Raw genomic sequence first — 23,721 nt, 5'->3', positions numbered from 1 at the left:
ACGCAAACACCAAATAACACTTATTCAGGTTCAATACTAATCCCGAAAGTATAGGGGGTGTGTGATGATGATCATATCAATCTTGGAACCACTTCCAACACACATCGTCACTTCACCCTTAACTAGTCTCTGTTTATTCTGCAACTCCCGTTTCGAGTTACTAATCTTAGCAACTGAACTAGTATCAAATACTGAGGGGTTGCTATAAACACTAGTAAAGTACACATCAATAACATGTATATCAAATATACTTATGTTCACTTTGCCATCCTTCTTATCTGCCAATCACTTGGGGTAGTTCCGCTTCCAGTGACCAGTCCCTTTGCAGTAGAAACACTTAGTCTCAGGCTTAGGACCAGACTTGGGCTTCTTCACTTGAGCAGCAACTTGCTTGCTGTTCTTCTTGAAGTTCCCCTTCTTCCCTCTGCCCTTTTCTTGAAACTAGTGGTCTTGTCTACCATCAACACTTGATGTTTTTCTCGATTTCTACCTTCGTCAATTTCCGCATTACGAAGAGCTTGGGAATCGTTTCCGTTATCCCTTGCATATCATAGTTCATCACGAAGTTCTACTAACTTGGTGATGGTGACTAGAGAATTCTGTCAATCACTATCTTATCTGGAAGATTAACTCCCACTTGATTCAAGCGATTGTAGTACTCAGACAATCTGAGCACATGCTCACTAGTTGAGCGATTCTCCTCCATCTTTTAGCTATAGAACTTTTTGGAGACTTCATATCTCTCAACTCGGGTATTTGCTTGAAACTTCAACTCCTAGAACATCTCATATGGTCCATGATGTTCAAAACGTCTTTGAAGTCCCGATTCTAAGCTGTTAAGCATGGTGCACTAAACTATCAAGTAGTCATCATATTGAGCTAGCCAAACGTTCATAACGTCTGCATCTGCTCCTGCAATAGGCCCGTCACCTAGCGGTGCATCAACGACATAATTCTTCTGTGCAGCAATGAGGATAAACCTCAGATCACAGATCCAATCCGCATCATTGCTACTAACATCTTTCAACACAATTTTTCTCTAGGAACATATCAAAATAAACATATGAAAGCAATAACGCGAGCTATTGATCTACAACATAATTTGCAAAATACTACCAGGACTAAGTTCATGATAAATTTAAGTTCAATTAATCATATTACTTAAGAACTCCCACTTAGATAGACATCCCTCTAATCCTCTAAGTGATTACGTGATCCATATCAACTAAAACATAACCGATCATCACGTGAGATGGAGTAGTTTTCAATGGTGAACATCACTATGTTGATCATATCTACTATATGATTCACGCTCGACCTTTCGGTCTCCGTGTTCCGAGGCCATATCTGCATATGCTAGGCTCGTCAAGTTTAACCTGAGTATTCCGCATGTGCAAAACTGGCTTGCACCCGTTGTAGATGGACGTAGAGCTTATCACACCCGATCATCACGTGGTGTCTGGGCACGACGAACTTTGGCAACGGTGCATACTCAGGGAGATCACTTCTTGATAATTAGTGAGAGATCATCTTAAAATGCTACCGTCAAACTAAGCAAAATAAGAAGTATAAAAGATAAACATCATATGCAATCAAAATATGTGACATGATATGGCCATCATCATCTTGCGCCTTTGATCTCCATCTCCAAAGTACTGTCATGATCTCTATCGTCACTGGCATGACACCATGATCTCCATCATCTTGATCTATATCAATGTGTTGTCACACGGTCGTCTCGCCAACTATTGCTCTTGCAACTATTGCTATCGCATAGAGATAAAGTAAAGCAATTATTTGGCGCTTGCATCTTATGCAATATAGAGACAACCATAAGGCTTTTGCCAGTTGCCGATAACTTTAACAAAACATGATCATCTCATACAACAACTTATATCTCGTCACGTTTTGACCATATCACATCACAACACGCCCTGCAAAAACAAGTTAGACGTCCTCTACTTTGTTGTTGCAAGTTTTACGTGGCTGCTACGGGCTTAAGCAAGAACCAATCTTACCTACGCATCAAAACCACAATGATAGTTTGTCAAGTTGGTGCTGTTTTAACCTTCGCAAGGACCGGGCATAGCCACACTCGGTTCAACTAAAGTTGGAGAAACTGTCACCCGCTAGCCACCATTGTGCAAAGCACGTCGGGAGAACCGGTCTCGCGTAAGCGTACGCGTAATGTCGGTCCGGGCCGCTTCATCCAACAATACCGCCGAACCAAAGTATGACATGCTGGTAAGCAGTATGACTTATATCGCCCACAACTCACTTGTGTTCTACTCGTGCATATAACATCAACACATAAAACCTAGGCTCGGATGCCACTGTTGGGTTTGGTAGTAATTTCAAAAAAATTCCTACGCACACGCAAGATCATGTGATGCATAGCAACGAGAGGGGAGAGTTTTGTCTATGTACCCACGCAGACCGACTGCGGAAGCGTTGACGCAACGTAGAGGAAGTAGTTGTACGTCTTCACGATCCAACCGATCAAGCACCGAAACTACGGCACCTCCGAGTTCGAGCACACGTTCAGCTCGATGACAAACCCCGGACTCCGATCCAGCAAAGTGTCGGGGAAGAGTTCCGTCAGCACGACGGCGTGGTGACGATCTTGATGTACTACAGCAGCAGGGCTTCGCCTAAACTCCGCTACAGTATTATCGAGGACTATGGTGGCAGGGGGCACCGCACACGGCTAAGGAATAGATCCCGTGGATCAACTTGTGTGTTTCTGGGGTGCCTTTGCCTCAGTATATGAAGGAGCCAAGGGGGAGGGGGGCGCCGGCTAGGAGGAGGGCGCAGGAGCAGTCCTACTCCTTCCGGGAGTAGGACTCCCCCCCAATCCTAGTTGGACTAGGATTCCCCGAGGGGGAAAGAGGGAGAGGGGGGCCGGCCACCTCTCCTAGTCCTAATAGGACTAGGGGAGGGGGGAGGTGCGCAGCCACCTTGGGCTGCCCCTTTCTCCTTTCCACTAAAGCCCATTAAGGCCCATATGGCTCCCGGGGGGTTCCGGTAACCTCCCGGTACTCCGGAAAAATCCCGATTTCACCCGGAACACTTCCGATATCCAAACATAGGCTTCCAATATATCAATCTTTACGTCTCGACCATTTTGAGACTCCTCGTCATGTCCGTGATCACATCCGGGACTCCGAACAACCTTCGGTACATCAAAATGCATAAACTCATAATATAACTGTCATCGTAACTTTAAGCATGCGGACCCTACGGGTTCGAGAACAATGTAGACATGACCGAGACACGTCTCCGGTCAATAACCAATAGCGGGACCTGGATGCCCATATTGGCTCCTACATATTCTACGAAGATCTTTATCGGTCAGACCGCATAACAACATACGTTGTTCCCTTTGTCTTCGGTATGTTACTTGCCCGAGATTAGATCGTCGGTATCCAATACCTAGTTCAATCTCGTTACCAGCAAGTCTCTTTACTCGTTCCGTAATACATCATCCCGCAACTTACTCATTAGTTGCAATGCTTGCAATGCTTAAGTGATGTGCATTACCGAGAGGGCCCAGAGATACCTCTCCGACATTCGGAGTGACAAATCCTAATCTCGAAATACGCCAACCCAACATGTACCTTTGGAGACACCTGTAGTACTCCTTTATAATCACCAAGTTACGTTGTGATGTTTGGTAGTACCCAAAGTGTTCCTCCGGTAAACGGGAGTTGCATAATCTCATAGTTATAGGAACATGTATAAGTCATGAAGAAAGCAATAGCAACATACTAAATGATCGGGTGCTAAGCTAATGAAATGGGTCATGTCAATCAGATCATTCAACTAATGATGTGATCCCATTAATCAAATAACAACTCATTGTTCATGGTTAGGAAACATAACCATCTTTGATTAACGAGCTAGTCAAGTAGAGGCATACTAGTGACACTCTGTTTGTCTATGTATTCACACATGTATTATGTTTCCGTTAATACAATTCTAGCATGAATAATAAACATTTATCATGAAATAAGGAAATAAATAATAACTTTATTATTGCCTCTAGGGCATATTTCCTTCAGTCACCTCCGTAGCCTGGAAGTTCAACATGACCATCCGGAAACAGACAGTCCTGAGGAGCCTGTGGACCAAAGGGGCTAGGATGAGGTCTTGGACCAACAAATGGTGGCCTGCGGGGACCACGGGGTGGGGTGATGCCTCCCACATCACGCCAATCCACCATGTCTGGCAGAGCTGATCTCACAGGATACAGATCCCTTGTATCCATACATCCAGCTTGCACCGCAGGTGCAAACCGAGTCAATGTGGCCCAATGATCAGCACGGGTGTTGAAAAGCTCCAGCCTCAAGGCCCGATTCTCTCGGTCCTTATCTTCGAGCAACTCGGCAGTGGTACGAGTTAATGAGTCCTCCTGAGTGGAGTCAGCATAGATAGCCTGAAGATACCCTTGCGCTCCCGGAAGTGAAGCTGGCATGTAACGGAAGTCGGTGTTCCGAAGCAGGCCAGTCCGGACTCGCGAGATGGTCATCATGGAATAGGCAGCATCCTGCACAGCCATCTCAACAGTAACCCCGAGTCCATAGGAATAGTGAAGGGGCTCGGTAGATCCAGGATAAGAAGGAAATATCCTGACGATGCAGAGATATTGGCTTTGATTAAAGTCGCGGAACTGCTCTTCGACGGTGTATTCGGGATACCAACGGTAGCCCGTCTCGATCATTACCCGGACTAGCATAGCAGTATGACCGGGCACGTCGAGGCACCGGGTCAGGTGAACCACTTGGTTTTGAACATGGTTGGCCATCTGATAGCACAACCACAATGCAAAGGCATTAGAATTTCTAGGGAAAATTGGACAGCATAACGGCTGTAAATGCTCAGAAAAAGATTTGAGACATCCACAACAGTTCACAATACCACTCAACAACATCATATCAAGGTTCTGATTCAATTAGCAACATACTAAGAATAGTAGAGACTGAACTGGGACTTGTAACAACAATCCTATAAGCTACTACGGATTAGTAACACGTGAACCTGATAGAGGAAGAGAGCCTAGTCCTTAACCCACGTTGAATGAGGAGAGAATGACTCAGATCAGAGGCATAGGTAAAGGAGTAAAAGAACCTTACGTTCCCTCCCACAATCAATTCCCCTACATATAACTAAAGCATTTCTAGACTCGACATCGACCAGTTTGGCTCAACGAACCTACAGGCAGTCCGGCTCTGATGCCAACGCTGTCAGGACCCCGATCCTAAGTCACATCGATCTAGCCGGTAACACCTCATATCACTTTGCGGCCTCACGCACGGTGTCCCACGGGTGTCGCCTTACCATGGCCCCGGACCGTTTGCGCCTTTTGGCTCACGTATATGATAGTGTCGCTAGCATCCATATGACAGAGAACCCGGGCCGACATGGCTAGTCGTGAACCCAAAGTGGCACAGACCTATGGAGACAGGCATACATGAATCACATCGAACATGTCGGTCATCAACGAGTGATTTCGGGCTGTAGCACTGGGCTAACAGGACTCCGGGGAACCCCGGGCTGTAGCAGGCTAGACAGGACTCCGGAAGTCACCGTGTGACATTTCCCCGAAGGGACAGACATAGGGACGAAGTGAAACACATGCCGGCCAGTCAAGTGTCCTGAACAGTAGTGCTGGGCTAGCAGGACTCCGGTGAACCGGGCTATAGCGGACTACTATGGCTCGAGGAACACTAGACTACATTTCCCCATAAGAAAGGCTGCCAAGGATAAACAACTAGATTGTCGGATCCCACTCATACCAAGCATTTCAATCATACACACAATATGCCCGAGATGAGTACATACAACATGGCATCACAACAAAACTCTACAACTCAAGTACTTTATTTAAAGGCTCCAGAGAGCCATACATAACATGTTCATACAGATAGGAGTCACATGACCCGACACTCAAGTCATACAATCATTCAAGCACATGCGGAAGCAACTAGTCTGAGTACAGACTCTAGAAAGAAAGAAGGCTTCTCGAAGCCTGTCTATCTACATAGGGCCCTACATGGCCAGGATCACCACCTGGGTGGCTAGTCACTCGTCGACGTCAAGGTCTACATAAAACCCATCGGAGGGGGCAGTGTTGTCGTCTGGAAACAATAAATAAGCAAACATGAGTACAAAGGTACTCAGCAAGTCTTACATCAGAACCTACTATACATGCTTATTCTCAAGAAGGCGGTGGGGTTGATGCAGCAAGCCAGCTTTGACTCTTGGCTAAGCTATCCTATGGAACTCCACCAGTAAAATAGTTTTCGCACACGAGTCCACTACTCGCCAACACAATACTCTACCGAGGATCCTCCCTCGTCATCCTACGAGAGGGCCATCCTCGGTACTCACACTTATCTTGAGTCTTTTAGTAGTATCCATTAACTTGTCTATGAATTGTATAGGCAACCAAGTAGTCCTTTACTGCGGACACGGCTATTCGTATAGTTTTATACCCTGCAGGGGTGTACTTCTTCATACACGCTTTCACCACTTATCGCCGCTTACACGACATGTACTCGGCAACCTTCAAGCGGAAGCCCAGCGAGGGTGTCGGCCACGGCCTACCTAAACACTTAAGTCTCTAGTCCAGGTTTATCGCCTATCCAGGTTCCATCCGCAGGGAGTCCGGCTGAGGTTTCCACATACGGCCCCGAACGATGTGAACAGGGTTCCGGGACGCCAAACGGGCGCCCGGCATACCCGGCCACGGTGTATCTACCGCAACATAGCCCACCCCTAGGGTCAGCGCTACGCACGGCCGCCAACACATATCCTACAAACACCAGAAACTATTTGCAACTCCTGGACAGAGTACTAAGGTGATTAAGAAGCCGAGAGGGTCCATTGGTTTCGGGCCCAATGTACGGTGGTAACTGCATCTTAAATCACACATACAGATCTCAGTTCTTAGGGACGGCCTCAATGAAACAACCCACCATGTACTCCTACATGGCCTCTCATCGATACCTTTACCAAAACATGTTCAACACATCTCTCACATTACCGACATAAGCATTTCCTCTAGCCCATCACCCAGATGAACCAGACCTGACACAACTCTAAGCATAGCAGGCATAGCAAGGTAGGAATCACATACGTGGCTCAATAAACTCCTACACATGCTAGTGGGTTTCATCTCGTTACGGTGGCAATGACAGGTCATGCAGAGGATAAGGGTTCAACTACCGTGGCACACAGCAGTTTGAATCGCGTTGTCTTAATGCAGTAAACAAGAGCAGAAGCGAGAACATGGGTTTGTATTGGAATGATCAATGGTTGCTTGCCTGATGGAGTGGTAGTGGGATACTGCCCTTCAGTTGGATACTCGTGAATATCCTCGGAGGCAGAACCTACCACGAAGAACACATCGGAACACAATCAACACATGACGATATGCAACAATATGATGCATGCTATGACATGGCAATATGAATGTGTCTTGGCCTAATGCAAGTTATAATAGGAAGGAATGAACTCATTTGAATCAAAGATTCAAATATTAGCTCATTAAACATGGCCTTAATAGTGCATTTCCTTATTCTGCCTAAACAGCAAGGTAAACTTGTTTTGTCATGCATGAAACCATTACAGATGGATAGATTGAATTTTTCTGATAATTTTTCATATATAAATTATTTCATTTGGAGTTACGGTTGAATTTCTATGATTTTTAGAAGTTTTAAACATTTTCTGGAATTTCCTGAATAAAAATAAATCCAGAAAATGCATTACTGCATCAGCATTGCGTCATGCTGACCTCAGCAGGTCAAAGGCGCCAGCCCAGGTCAAACCTGACTGGTGGGCCCCTTCTGTCAGCCTCTCAGTGCACTAACTACGTTTAGTTAGCCTAATTGCTGGGCAGGGCCCACTGGTCAGTGACTATACTAATTAAACTAACTAATTTTAGTTAGAAACTAATCTGGATAATTAGCAGAGGGGGGCCCACTTGTCATTGACTCAAAGGAGTCAACCTGGGCCCACCCAGTCCACGTCAGTGGTCAAACCACCGGTCAACAGGGCTAATCCCGCCGGCGTTGAGTCGCCGGCGAGGCCGAGACGGCGGAGGGCTTCGGAAAACGCCCTCAGGCGACCAAATCGACGGCGGAGACTATCTACGGGTAGCTGGGTACGAGCCGCAGCGTTTGGTGGTGGTAGTTGGGCTCGGGGTGGCCGGAGACGTCGCCGGCGACGAGCCTGGCGGTCGCCGGAGTCGGGTGAGGACGGTTTCGAGGCTACGGTGCACGTGAGGAAGAGCTGGTGGTGGCTACGGGTTCCTGGTGCTGCACTGAGCATGGTGAGGCGCTCGGACGCGTGCTTGCACGGCCGTAGCCACGACGGCGACATGGCCGGCGGCGAGGAGCTCTCGGGTGCGGTGAAAACGGCGGCTACAGGGGCCAAAAGAGCACGGGGGCTAGGGGGAAAGGAAGAGGAGCTCACAGCGGAGTCGGAGAGGGGGTCAGCGAGCTCGGGGAGGTCCTGGCGGCGGCGAATCGACCGGAGATGGCTCGGGTGCCCGAGGTTGAAGACGAGGGCGAAGGTGGCGAAGCAGGGCTTCCGGCGAAGCGTGGCTCGGTGGGGAGGACGAGGGGGTCGAGGCGGAGCTAATGGGCTCGTCGGAGGGGCGAGGGAGTGGCTGTAGTGGCAACTACGGCGATCGGCGGCGAGAGACGTGCTCGGCCGTCGCGGGGGAGAGTGAGAGAGACGAGGGGGAGAGTGCGAGAGGATGAGAGGGAGACGTGGGGGTCGCGTGGCGTCCTCTGGGCGTCTCCCAGCGTCGGCAGAAGCAGGAGGTGGCCGGTGCGTGGCCGGCGCGCGGCGAGCACGCGTCCCTGCCTCCTGGCGCGAGGTAGGGGGTGACTGGCCGAGCCAGGTAAGGCCCAGGTGGGCTTCTTTCTCCTTTTTTTTGATTTAGTTTCTGTTTTCTAGTTAACTGCAACTGTTTAGCTTTATTTAAAATACTAAAACATCTCCAAAAATCCTGAAAATAAATGTGGCCTCTGTTTAGATTATTTCCAACAGGAAACATTTACTCCCAAAAGTATTTGAGCATTTAAATTATTTTATAGCATTTAAATGCCCAAATTCAAATACTTATGATTTAATTCAATGGCCTTCTGATGACCTAGAAAGTTGTGCACCAATTTTGCCAGAGGTTCTAGCCTAAGACAAAGAGGGTGAACATTTTAGAAGGGCATTTCAGGTTCATTGAAAATAATTTTAGTAAACCCTAGTTGTTTCCAGGGGGGTGTTGGGGGTTCTGTCTTCCCCAATTCAAATTTAAGAAGAATTTAGACATGATGCACATTCTAATGCTTGAACTAGCTAGGGTGTGACATCCGGTGTAAGGTCGTCCGGAATGCCGTTTTCGCCGGAGGAGGGATTTTCGGTTTCTCTATCCGTGTTGCCCTGTTCGGACGGTTGCTCTAAGGCCTGCTCGTCGTCTACCGGCTCATCCTACTCTATGGCTGGGTTTTTGTCGAGGCGGGGCTTGGGTCGGCGTTTACGCCGACGCTTTGATTGTTTTTCGGGGGGTCGATCTCCCGTCCCATCCCCTTTTTCCTCGTTGTCGCTTCCTTTAGGGGTATCCACCATGTACACATCGTGAGATGAGGTGGCTGTCCAGTGCCCTATGGGCGTTGGTTCGTCGGTATCTCCTGCATAGTCATCCATGCTGTCGATGTCTCCGGAGTCGAAGTTGAGCACGTCGTTTAAATTGTCGACAGTGGCTACCAAGTGGGTGGTGGGTGGGCTTTGAATTTCTTCATCGTCCGTATCCCATCCTCGTTGACCGTAGTTCGGCCAGGGCTCTCCTGATAAGGAGAGAGACTTGAGAGAGTCCAGGATATCGCCACAAGGCGAGTGCTGAAAGATGTCTGCGGCGGTGAACTCCATTATCGGCGCCCAATCAGATTCGATCGGCAGGGGCGTGGGGGGTTTGGAGTTTGGAAAGGAGTCCGGATCCTCGAAGTCACGGATCATGCAGAGTGCGGGGCTAGCGTTTGGCTCGATCGCTTTTGGGATCGCAGCCCCCGAGGTGACGTCCAACCGCTCATCCTCATTGGCGCAATAGGCTCTGAGTTAGGGGTCGGAACCGATGCATGTGCGGCCTCCAGGACACTGTCTGGGGCAGAGCTAGATCATGCCCCTCGAGATAGTGCGGCGCGCTTGGCCGTGGCTCGAACCCGTCGAAGATCAAGACTCCGCGGATGTCAGCCGTGTAGTTTAAGCTTCCAAGCCTGACTTGATGGCCAGGGGCGTAGCTTTCGATCTGCTCCAGGTGGCCGAGCGAATCGGCCCGCAGAGCGAAGCCACCGAAGACGAAGATCTGTCCGGGGAGAAAAGTCTCACCCTGGACCGCATCGTTGTTGATGATCAAAGGAGCCATCAGGCCTAAAGGCGACGACACAGAGGAACTCTCAATGAAAGCACCAATGTCGGTGTCAAAACCGGCGGATCTCGGGTAGGGGGTCCCGAACTGTGCGTCTAGGCCGGATGGTAACAGGAGGCAGGGAACACGATGTTTTACCCAGGTTCGGGCCCTCTTGATGGAGGTAAAACCCTACGTCCTGCTTGATTAATATTGATGATATGGGTAGTACAAGAGTAGATCTACCACGAGATCAAGGAGGCTAAACCCTAGAAGCTAGCCTACGGTATGATTGTTGTATATGGAGTTGATTGCCTATGGACTACAACCCTCCGGTTTATATAGACACCGGATAGGGTTAGGGTTACACAGAGTCGGTTACAATGGTAGGAGATCTTGAATATCCGCATCGCCAAGCTTGCCTTCCACGCCAAGGAAAGTCCCATCCGGACACGGGAAGAAGTCTTCAATCTTGTATCTTCATAGTCCAGGAGTCCGGCTGAAGGTATAGTCCGGCTACCCGAACACCCCCTAATCCAGGACTCCCTCAGCTGCCCTCCCCCCCACTATATATAGGACCCCTAAGGGGGGGCGCCGGCCCTAGGATATGGGATCTCCAAGGGAGGCGGCGGCCAAGGGGGGTGGCTTGCCCCCCAAGCCATGTGGGGCGCCCCCCACCCCTAGGGTTTCCAACCCTAGGCATAGGGGGAGGCCCATGGGGGGCGCACCAGCCCACCAGGGGCTGGTTCCCCTCCCACTTCAGCCCATGGGGCCCTCCGGGATAGGTGGCCCCACCCGGTGGACCCCCGGGACCCTTCCGGTGGTCCCGGTACAATACCGGTGACCCCCGAAACTTTCCCGATGGCCGAAACTGGACTTCCTATATATAATTCTTCACCTCCGGACCATTCCAGAACTCCTTGTGACGTCCGGGATCTCATCCGGGACTCCGAACAACTTTCGGGTTACCGCACACTAATATCTCAACAACCTAGCGTCACCGAACCTTAAGTGTGTAGACCCTACGGGTTCGGGAGACACGCAGACATGACCGAGACGACTCTCCGGTCAATAACCAACAGCGGGATCTAGATACCCATGTTGGCTCCCACATGCTCCTCGATGATCTCATCGGATGAACCACGATGTCGAGGATTCAATCAATCCCGTATACGATTGCCTTTGTCAATCGGTACGTTAATCGCCCGAGACTCGATCGTCGGTATTCCAATACCTCGTTCAATCTCGTTACCGGCAAGTCACTTTACTCGTACCGTAATGCATGATCCCGTGATCAACCACTTGGTCACTTTGAGCTCATTATGATGATGCATTACCGAGTGGGCCCAGAGATACCTCTCCGTCATACGGAGTGACAAATCCCAGTCTCGATTCGTGCCAACCCAACAGACACTTTCGGAGATACCCGTAGTGCACCTTTATAGTCTCCCAGTTACGTTGTGACGTTTGGCACACCCAAAGCACTCCTACGGTATCTGGGAGTTGCACAATCTCATGGTCTAAGGAAATGATACTTGACATTTGGAAAAGCTCTAGCAAACAAACTACACGATCTTTAAGCTATGCTTAGGATTGGGTCTTGTCCATCACATCATTCTCCTAATGATGTGATCCCGTTATCAATGACATCCAATGTCCATAGTCAGGAAACCATGACTCTCTTTTGATCAACGAGCTAGTCAACTAGAGGCTCACTAGGGACGTGTTGTGGTCTATGTATTCACACATGTATTACGATTTCCAGATAACACAATTATAGCATGAACAATAGAGAATTATTATGAACAAGGAAATATAATAATAACCATTTTATTATTGCCTCTAGGGCATATTTCCAACAGAGACGACATGGGCGAGCCTGCCACAGAGGATCCAGGAGCAGTTCCCGAATCACTTTGCACAACAGATCCGGACCCTGATTCTGTAGCCCATCGTGTGGTTGCCCTTGTACTTGCGGAGTCAGCTTCTGCAGAGTCGTGCGCCGCAGAGGATCCCTCAGGCGCTGTTGTCCAGGCGCGCACACACGTGGGAGTTGGCGATCCCGAGCCGACCGTGTCAGGCTGAGGCCGGTTTCTGGTGGGCTCGCGGCTCGAAGCCGGCCCACTGGCGGACGACGTGGCCTGCTGGGACGAGCTGGTGGGCACGCGGCTCGAAGTCGGCCCACTCGCGGACGACGTGGCCAGCTGAGATGGGCCGCTGGCGAGCGCGCGATCCGACGAAGATCTCCGCGCCTGATCCGAGGCCGCCAGTTGCTGCGGAGTCGCAGGCTGCTCAAAATCAGCCTCATTCGCCGCGCCTGCCTCTAGATTCTCCAGCACATGCAATATGGCACCGTTTTGCATCAAATCTTGGTCATTTTGAGCACCGTTTTCTTCTGCTATTTCTCCATGGATCTGCACAGGACACGATGCACAACTAGAACTGGTTGGGTTATCATATTTGTCAGTACAATCGTCGCCCCCTTGCTCAAAGTTTCGAAGGCTAGGAGGAAGGAGAAGGAGTTCTTTCTTGAGAATGGCTCCGGCATTTGGGTGTAGAGATGCAAAGGGAAATACGGACTCATCAAAGACAACGTCACGGGATATGTAGACTCTGCCACTAGCGACATCAAGACATTTTACTCCTTTGTGAATAGGACTATATCCTAGGAAGACACACTTTTTGGAACGAAAAGCGAGTTTGCGAGAATTATATGGTCGAAGGTTGGGCCAGCATGCACAACCAAAGACACGTAATGATTTGTAATCAGGTGTGGTGTCATAAAGGTGTGTGACAGGAGTTTCAAACTTGATGACTTTACTGGGAAGTAAATTAATGAGATAGGTGGCAGTCAAGAATGCTTCATCCCAAAACTTGAGTGCCATAGATGCATTTGCAAGTAGGGCTAGGCCAACTTCGACGACATGGGATGCTTTCTTTCAGCGGAGCCATTTTGCTGGTGTGCGTGAGGGCATGAAACGTGATGGGAGATGCCAAGTTGTTGAAAAAAGGAATTCAACTTCTTGTACTCACCCCCAATCAGTTTGCATAGCAATGATCTTACTGTTTAGTTGTCTCTCAACAAGATTCATAAAGTTTGAGAAAACTTGAAACACTTCAGACCTCTTTTTGAGAAGATAGATCCACGCATATTTACTGTAATCGTCAATGAAGCTTACATAGTATGAGTATCTACCAACTGAGGTGGGAGCCGGCCCCCAAACATCTGAGAAGACAAGTTGTAAGGATGCAGTAGATATGCTAGTAGATACATGATATGGTAGCCGATGACTTTTAGCTTGCATACATGGATCACACACTGACTCAATACTAGACTCATTTGAGTAGGGGAGTTTATTTTTGCTAAGAACAAACTTGACAATAACTGAAGAAGGATGCCCTAAACGACTATGCCACTTTGATGATGAAGGCTTGATGGCGATGAGTGCTTGTTTATTCAACGATGATGATGACGAAGATATGAGAGGATAAAGACCTCCCACGCATTTGCCCCTAAGAAGAATTCTCCTCGTGTCCAAGTCCTTGACCAAAAAGAAATAGGGGTAAAATTCAATAAGGACACAATTGTCTCGAGTAAAGCGATGAACAGAAAGGAGATTTTTGTATGTTTGGGGCACACGAAGAACTTTGTTAAGATGCAATGTTTTTATAGGGGTTTGAACAATTGAATGACCAATATGAGTAACGTTCATACTAGAACCGCTTGCAGTGTGGACTTGATCTTGCCCATGATACTTGTCTCTTGTTGTCAGCGTGTCCAACTCGCCGGTGATGTGGTGTGTGGCGCCGGTGTCCGCGTACCAATTTGTGTCAACGCCATAGGAGTCAGTGACAAGATTTGCCCCCTTCTCCTCATGCTCATCATCATACCTATGCCAGCAGTCTCGAGCACCTCCTGGATGATGCTTGAGACAGATCTGACACTCCGGGTAGTCGCGGGTTTGCTGCTGACGTTGCTGCTGTGGACGACCGCGACCACCGCCGCCGCCGCCGCTGCCACCAGAGGGAGTTGAAGAGGGACGCCTTCCTCGGCCACGCCCCCTGCTGTAGCCGTGACCGCGGCCTTTGCTGTAGCCACGTCCGCGCCCCCTGTACACCATATTGGCGAAGGAGTTGAAGCCGGCGTCTGCACCGTCGCCGAGCATCTCCACCCGCTGATCAAACGCCGGGATCTGGGCGAAGCTCTCATCAACGATGATCATGGACTTGACAGCGCCGATGGCCGCCACGACAGGATCATAGTCTCTGTCAAGGCCGGCGAGAACGTAATCCACCATGTCCGGGTCCGAGACCGGCCGGCCCGCTGCAGCGAGCTCGTCTCCCAGATTTTTCATCCGGGCCATGAAGGCGTTGCAAGACATGGATCCCTTCTTCGTGGTGGTGATGGCGATCCGCAAGTTTGTGATGCGGGATTGAGACTGCGAGGCAAAAAGTGTGGTGATGGCAGTCCAAAGATCAAAGGTTGTTTCCTTACTCACGACTTGGGCGAGGATCTCCTTCGACAAGGAGTTCAGAAGATGGCTCAGGACTTGCTGGTCCTTCGAGACCCACTGCGCATATAGAGGGTTGGGCTCTGTGGTGGTGCTTTTTCCCGTCTACTGCGTCTACACCGTCTTCGGTGGCGCGGCGTCGGTTCCGTCAAGGAGGCCGGTGACCTGCGCTCCTCGCAGGCCAGGCATGACTTGGGATTTCCATAGGATGAAGTTTGTTTTGGTGAGTTTCTCGGCTGGTGGAGCTCCTAGGTTTAGGGTGATGGTTGCCGAGGTGGAGGACATGGCGAAGGCAATGGGAAGAAAGCTTCTGCTAGATCGATAGGAAGAGGATGGCTCTGTATACCATATTAGATGGAAGCGTCCCTACTCTACTGGAGGAGAGCCGCGTGGTTTATATTGATGTTGGGTAGGAAAAGCCCCTACCGTGGCGTTTACATCAGAACCGACCGCTAGGATTCGGTTTGTTACATCGAGAGGATAGATGCGTGGAGAGGGAGAGGAGATAGAGTTTGTTGAGATTACACAAGTTGTTACAAAGAGATCTATCTCTATTTCCAACAGCACCAGGAAGTCAGGAACCAAGTCTTGATGTCTTATACAAAGGTTATTCAAGCAACCCTCCCTAGCCAACAAATCAGCAGCACTATTTGCTAATCTTTTAGCCGAAACAACACAAAACTCAACTATCGATGCACTCAACGATTTGATCTCATTGACCAAGTGACCACAACGATGAATATTTTAACAGCCTCAGGTAGGAGCTTTGTTAGGATTGGCTGCTATCAAAGAGTGCTTAGATCCTGTAGTCATCCTCCCATTGTACACTTCTGGTATATGTTGGACATTGGTGTACGATACCATATATGCACGTCAGGTATTTGACTAGTGGTGTTCTTTCATGATTGTCTTGATTGCTTATGGACGCATCCCAATACATGTCAGGACAAAGAAGATGACCTCAAAGTAGGTGTCAAGTCCACAACATTGAGGTTTGGGGATTCGACCAAGCAATGGATCAGTGCCTTCGGCACAATGCCGAACTTGGTGCTCATCACTCAGAGTGTCATGTTTAATGAATAGTATTTTTTTTAACATTCATCATATTGATGACTGCATGCTTTAACCATGTTGGTCATTGCCCTACTACCCTCTTCTGACAGCTGCAGCTGCCCATTTGGCATGGCAGATATCATCTGTTGACTTATTTCACCGCGCAGATTGCAACAGGAATTATGTTTCTTTACCATGGAGGAGATTTAGAATAAATGATGTACCCATTGTTTTGTTACATACATCCCTACAAAGTGCTTAAACTCACCATGTTTAATCCCTACTCTGCAGGTTTGTCTCAAATAAGTGGTTTGGAGCATTGGTGTTCAGTGGAATTTTGTTTGGGCGACTTGCATCATGATAGATACATCAGGCCTGATAGAAGTGAGGTTAATGCAGCCCCTAACAAAAAGGTGATAGTAGTTGGTACCCTCTTAAATATTTTTTGGTACGTTCTCTCTAATCTAAGGACTATGATTATTGTGCAATTGCAAACAGCACACTCAGCAACACCCAGGGGGTTAAAAACGCAGGCATGTGCCATGTATATGTATGACATCACTTCTCCAAATACCGATAGCAAACACACAACAATGACATATCCACGACGAACTCAATGCTAACAGCTGCTATGACAAAATCATAGTTGCCCGGTTCGCGATTCGCGATTTGGTAGTGCCTATGAATTGAGTTCGATGGTACACATCTCTAGTTCGTGAATCGGAATCCGTTGTCTCCGATTCATGGATGCATTGAGAAATTGAATATGCTTTTAAAAATAAAGAGAAAATCAATAGTTAAAAACGAGCCACTTAAAAATATTAATGCATTGTTGGCTCTTCGTGTGCACAGAGAGCTCTTAATGCGTACTTGAAACAATGGCCCAGCCACCGCGTCTGCATAGCTGTTGTGTAGCCACTGGCTGGATCGAGCTGCTGCACTCATGCCCCTATCAGGTTAGCAATGGTCTCATTATTTGGATTCGTTTTGAGTTTGGTGAATCGTGCACGGAATCGCTGCCGATCTGAGCGAATTCGAATCCCGTTCTAGATCGATTGGTCTGAGTCGCAGTTCGAAGGCTGTTCCAGCGATCAGGTAGCTATATATGAACCAAATGAGCGATTCATGCCAAAACATACAGAACTCACTCACTGCCATTTACTCTCATCTCTCTACCTTCTTCTTTCGTTGGAGGTGTGCCAAATCAGTTGATCAACTCTCACGCAAAAAACACTCTACTTCTTTCCTTCCTTCCTTAAAGCAGATTTTTTAAAGGTTAGCGGAGAAGCAGTTGGAGATACCCAAAAGCAAGTGCAAATTAATGCAAGCAACCTTGCATTATTTAAACATAATTTATTGAGAGGGGGCACTTTATTTAGAAGTTTACAAATTTACGACGACCTCACCTACATAGTCGCAAACTCAAAACAACATGGTAATTAAGCATTGTGCGCCTGGGTTTATTTCAGCAGGGATGTATGAGGCTGATTGAATTGAGCTGGACAACTAGTTTTTGTCTTGTCCGTTGCACACCCAAACAGCAATCTCCTTCTCAAACTTGTCCATTGCAGGTCCTGGCAATATCATGTTTATCACGATCACGTCCTGACCCTTGCCATTCCTACACCTCATGTGGCAGCTCACAGAGTCGAAGGAGATGTCACCCACCATGGGTAAGCCGCCGCCGACCCGCTTTGCCCATCGGAAGTCCAGCGCCTCCTGTCCAATCCATTTCATGTCAGAGACCTCATACATTTTGTCAATGGTGAGAGGTGGCCGCCCATGCAGAGACGCCATGAAATCTACCATGGAATCCATGTTCTCGTTTGTCATGTTGTGCTTGGCCTCACGGATGAGCCCGAGTGTGTAGGCAAGCGGGTTGCCACATAGCTCTCCGGCGGTCGTGTCTGCCACAGGGTAGAAGAGCGCGTTGCCGTAAAACCCATGCGGGACGAGCCCATGGCGCTTCCCACTCCCACGCACATTCATAGAGAACTTTAGGCCCACCTGTTGGTGGTGCTCATAGCCGAGCGCCACCGTGCGGCAACGCCACATGACCGCGGTCAGAAGCTCGAAGCTTGTGGCTGGTGGCGAAAGATGCCCCGGGGCATGGTGGCTTCTTAGCGCTGCGATGTCTCCTGGGGCAAAGAGGAAGAAGCGGACGGCCATTTCTTCCGGCGGTGTTGACAACATAACGTCGTCGCCGGTGTTGCCTAATCTGTTGAGGAATTCCACGAATGCCTGGTTTATGTGTGGTGGGATGCGTGCTGTCAGCATCTCCCTATTCCACACCGGCGATACGATTTGGGAGGCATCACCCCCAGTACGAGCCAAGTCGGCAATGCATTTCAGGAATTGATTGGTGCCGTAGCCATCGGCGATGTTGTGGCATATGTGAAGGCCAAGCACAAATCCTCCGCATCTCAGCTGGGTTACCTATTCACATTAATTAATACGGAAAATACGAAATGTTAATAATGTTGTAAAGCGGTGGCTTGCTCCGTTTTGATTTACTCTGCATATTATCCTAAGACAAACTTTATAAAATTTGACCAAATTTATATAAACTGACACAAATATTTACAATTAAAAATATATATGATATGACAATATGTCCAATGATGTCTAATAGGGTTTTATTTGGTATTATAGATGTTGTTAAACATTACAAACTGTCTAAGTTTACAACGTTTGACATAAGACAATACTAATATTTGAAGTTAATTGAAATGAATACTTAGCTATGCTTGTTTTTTGGGAGACCCTTTTGTCTAGTTAATGCCTGTGCGTGTCCTTATGGAAATAGAATTTCTAATTACATACCTAATGCATGTAGAATCTGATTGGCCATGTGTTGCCGTATGGGTGCATAAGTGACCTTTAAAAAAAATAAAATGTTGTTTGCACATGATAAATATTGTGAGTATTTTTAGACTTCCCAACCATTGGAACTACTCCCTCTGTTTCTAAATGTAAATCCCTTTAGAAATTTTAATAAGGGACTGCATATGGAGCAAAAAATGAGTTAATCTACACTGTAAAAAATGTCTATATACATCCGTATGTAGTTTGTATTAAAATCTCTTAAAAAAACTTATATTTAAAAACAGAGGGAATAGTTCATATGGATGTACGTAGTGACTTGTTTGCCTCTTATTTTAATAATGTAATACATATATAGACAATAGTGCGGAATAATGAGGTGAAGAGAGTTGAAGGCTAGCTAGGTAGCTACCTGCATGAAGAACAAGGGAACTCCGACAACAACCCTAGGGTCGCCCACCTCGCACAGCAGTTCTTGGACGCACGGGTATGGTGGCAGAGGCGACGGCTTGCCAAGCTCATCCATGGACACGTCCACGTCCGCCTCCACAAACACGACGCCTTCCCCTGTGCACTCAACAGCTAGCTTGCCCCCAGCAGCCTCTCGTAGACGGCCTGCCAGCGGATAGTAGTGCACCAGCGCCTCCGCGAGTGCCGCCTTAATTGCCTTGGCGGCAGTGGCAGGCCGCTCTTGCCCATGGTCACCAACGTCGACGGCGCGAAAGAACTCGATGGCAGGCTGCAGAAATCGCAGGTCTATGTCGCCATCAATGTCGGAGAGAGCCAGAGTCTCGTGCGGGGTTGCTTGCGCCGGTAGCACGAGCTCGGGTTTTCTCCGACGTGCCACAAAGGACGCCATATTTGCTAAATAATGGGGAGCGTCTAGTGTAGTGCGTGCGTGAGTAGCGGGTTTGTTCTTCTACTAGTGTGATGGATACAGGGCAGCTTTTTTTTTGGAAAAGGGGTGACTCCCCAGCCTCTGCATCAAAAAGATGCATACGGCCCTCTTATTAGCCAAAAAGTAGTGTCCACAAGGTGCCAAAGGTCTCAAAAATCAAAGCATAAGCAGCTCACACAGAGCCAAAAAAAGGGGCTAGAAACACCAACTAGTGTGATGGATACAGGGCAGCTTGTCATGTGGATATGGCGTAAGGGTTCTCAATTTATACAGATTTCATCTTTGCAGCAAAAGCATTCGCCACATGTTGCACGATTATCCCAGGTCCACACATTTAGGCTTAAAAGACAAGATCCCACAAGTATGCAACTTCCAGTGAAACGCTGCAATAAGTTGATGCCATTCATTTATCCCCATTAAGTTCGCATCGAAACTCGATATTCAATGGACACGGCCCTAACACCTACTCCTTTCGTCTGGTGAAGAGTGTACATCTAGCCTCAAAATTTGTCCACAAAAAAGTGTACTTCTATCTCCCAATGCATGCACTTTAAAGTAGGAAAAAAATATTTCTCTCTCATCAATCAAGACCAATAGCAATCTTCACATGATCTTCTTAATTTCTACATGCACTTAGCTCATTGGAAGGTGAGTAATTAAAGAGGAGAGAGATGATGGCTTGCACATTTCGAATGCATTTTTTACTCAATTCTATAATGTGTCCTAAAATTTCTAGATGTACACTCTTCACCGGACGGAAGGAGTAGCAGGCAATGAAAACGTCTACACACCACATGATATTATATAGGCTTGGGTATTCAAGGATCCCATAGCCATCTCTTCTCCATATATCTTGTCGAGACCATTGCCCACTAAGAAGGAACCTCTGCTAAAAGTTCAGCCTTAACTGTCATCAAGGCCTTCCATAGTGGAGAGGCTGATGACATTGCCGACACTTGACACAGTGACTGAGGTGCTATGGCACCATATAAAGCATTGACCATATTTATAATGTATATTTTAAATTATTTGTATTAACCCTCCTTTCCAGTTTATAGGGCTTATCTTAAAATTTTAATTTTTCTATTTTATAAGTCTCAATTTGGTTGTTCCCCATCACATATTCAGATTTCAAGTTGCAATAAATTATTGCATGCAAGTATTAAGAGAAAATTGATCAATGCATGTACTTTATCCATGCATGCATTGCAATTAATGCATTGGTAAATACAATTTTTTGAGAAAAATAAGCGCATTAATTGAGTGGTTTTGCAAACTACAAAAATTGATCCACCACTCACCATCTATCTTGGTTGGTGAGATTTTTTAATTGACTCATATATAAACCGGAAAGGAGGTAGTATTTCACAAGACGTTGTGTGGGCAAGTGTACTAGTTTGGGTAATTATATCCACTCTAACTAGTAGAGCTACAAATAAGTTGTAGCGGTAGAGGGAAAATGCATGGTTTGCCCGCCGGTATAGGGGCAGTATATACATTGTAAAAGAACAGAGTTAATATTAGCCCTGCAAAATGGCTGATGGTCTCTTACCTTCAAGAGATCAAATTTTCTATTAATTAATTAGGTAGTGTAGACATATAAATGTATTTTCTAGTTTCTTTCATCAGATGGATCTTTTGATTGCATTGGCTTGCTTACTAATGTGCTTTGCATGCAGATAGCCGATTGATCCATCCACGTACGTGAAAAACACATAAATATACAGTTTATGAAGCGCAGTTGTCCAAGATTTGGATCTGATTCTCTATTAGTTAATGGTAGGTTTTCTCCCCTGATCATCGTGATTCGTTCGGGTCAACTAGCCGCACTAGTTACGAGTATTTGTGAGATCGACCTGTCTGTCGAAAGGTACCTCTCTGGTTATGGGTGACGATCGAATATTTTCTTTCCCATGATAGTGAATGTCAAGATGCATCGGATCACCAAAACCCAGATTAATTAAGCACTATAAATTACGTACTTGTCCATTTGTGGAAATTTAGAATGGATTGCTTTGGATGTGATTATGCAGTTTACTTTCCTTCAGATCTACTTGATTGCTGCTAGGTCTAGTTTATCACCTTGGGCCAGGCACCAACTAAGATTATTTGTTTATTCAGGAGCATCTGTCGGCTCCAAGCTAGTTAGCTATGGTGGGTGTAGGTAGGAAGGTACATTAGGTTCTATATATGTGATGCTAGAGTTGGTAGGGGGTTAGCTCTACGTGCTATAGTAGCAAGTACTAGAGCCATACACGCGTCTTGCAAAGCGGTTTTTCTGTGGCATGTGCGGAGAGAAGAAACCGAGGCAGACAACACAAGCGCAAGAGATGCTGAAACGAGCAGCGCAGGCACGCTCCACCGACGAACAAGCAGCAACCCAGCCCACAGTGAAGAACACCACCACTCCCTCTCACACATATCCAAAGGTGAAAACAAATGAGCGCAGCCCCAGCAAGAAAAGCAAAGAGGCACCGACACATACACATCAACGATTACCCAACCGACAGTACATGCGAACTGACCAAGGAGTCAAAATCACCAGCTTAGACACATACATGTGGGTCTCGCCACGCAGCCCACAGCCCAAATTCATCAGGAGGCTCCCTTTGAAGGGAGCTTAGTGTTTTAGGAGATTGGAGAGTCTGCTTTGGTGTATATGTGTAGTGAGATCGTGTTAGTTTAGATAGGAATCCAGTCAATACGTCCATATGTGGGAGGGACAGTATTGATCCTCAGTGACATCACTGCCATATCAAAAGAACAAACTTTTTTTCTTCAGCAATGAAAGGGTGAACCTGGATATGTGGGACGCAGGGGACTTCAGAAAATACAGAATTTTACAGATCACTATGATATGCAAAATGCAGCACACATCCATCCAGATGACACCACACGAGCTTACTGCCGTGGACCTGTTAGTCTCAATTGGCGTGGATGGTATGAAAATAATTAGTTTTTTACATACTAGAGAGCAGAGCTAACTTAGTCATGAGCTTGCTAGTCCCCCTCGCTGAATTAATTAACAGTTGTGGCTGCAGGTTCGGCAAATCCTTTGATTAATCAACTGAATCTCTTCCTTGTTAACTCAATCCCTGATTCATTTTGTGAACACTAGCAACAGGATTGGCAATTCCTTAGATTAATCAACATGGGTGTATGTGTAGCTTCAACTCTGCTCTATTCCTTCTGAATGTGAGATCATGGAAATGCCAGTTGTTCTGAATGAAGGAATGAAGTGTTTTGATGCAAATTTGATAGAAGGCCGTTGGCAAAGGCAGGGGGCCACTTGATGCCAGCAAGTTTACCTCAGGGCCACGCAGACAAGGCCGTGGTCGACACCGTCCTCTGCTGCAGCGTTACACAGTTCAGTCCTCGGGGAGCATTCTTCTGAATCCACCAGTTCCACCGGTGTCAATTGAACATATTTCAATAAGTACATTTAAAATACACGCTGCATCTAGAATCAAAGATCAACCACAATGATGAAACATTCCGTGGCACCATTACACAGTTCGGGCCTCAGGGACGAGCATTCTTTCCTTCTGAATCCACCAGTTCCAGCGGTGTAAACTGAACATGCGTTCAGTCGACATCCAAGCATCATTTACAACCATAACAACTGCAAACAATCACAATACCACCACCCCTCTAGAAAATCATAAAATGAAAAACATCACTTTTAGAACATTTGTATAACACATAGAACTCATTTGGCGCCTTGGTAGAATGCAATTAGTTGGCTAACAAAAGTAACTGCAATAAAATTCCAGCTTCTCCCTGCAATTATATAAGCATTGTAGCATGTATGAAAGGCGCGTTCTAATTTTTTGTGGAATGAAGGCTCAATTACATGAGCAGAGTGTCATGTATGCATCATCATATATCAAAGAGCCAACATTTGCTTTTATTTTTCACTAGGACAATGCTCCTGCGCTGCAATTTAAGTTAGCCTATGATTTACCTTATATTTTGATGAGAAGTTTGGTAAGTAAATTAAAATGAAATTGGTTCAGAAGGTGAGCAAA

General features: G+C 47.1%; 1 protein-coding gene across 1 annotated transcript; it reads right to left on the bottom strand.

Annotated features, from left to right (window-relative positions):
• Positions 1-17,340: 17,340 nt before the first annotated feature.
• LOC125524229 (spermidine hydroxycinnamoyltransferase 2-like) lies at positions 17,341-19,729 on the bottom strand. The gene is made up of 2 exons (XM_048689298.2): positions 19,208-19,729; positions 17,341-18,408 (listed from the first exon to the last, which is right to left on the bottom strand). Exons 1-2 carry the CDS (start codon positions 19,652-19,654, stop codon positions 17,479-17,481), a joined length of 1,377 nt encoding a protein of 458 aa, XP_048545255.2. The 5' UTR covers positions 19,655-19,729; the 3' UTR covers positions 17,341-17,478.
• Between the last annotated feature and the right edge of the window lie 3,992 nt (positions 19,730-23,721).

This window comes from Triticum urartu, chromosome 7A, assembly GCF_056163025.1.
Source record: "Triticum urartu cultivar PI428250 chromosome 7A, HENAU_Tu73, whole genome shotgun sequence".
Classification (NCBI taxonomy): domain Eukaryota; kingdom Viridiplantae; phylum Streptophyta; class Magnoliopsida; order Poales; family Poaceae; genus Triticum; species Triticum urartu.
This window is presented reverse-complemented; position numbering and strand designations above follow the sequence as displayed.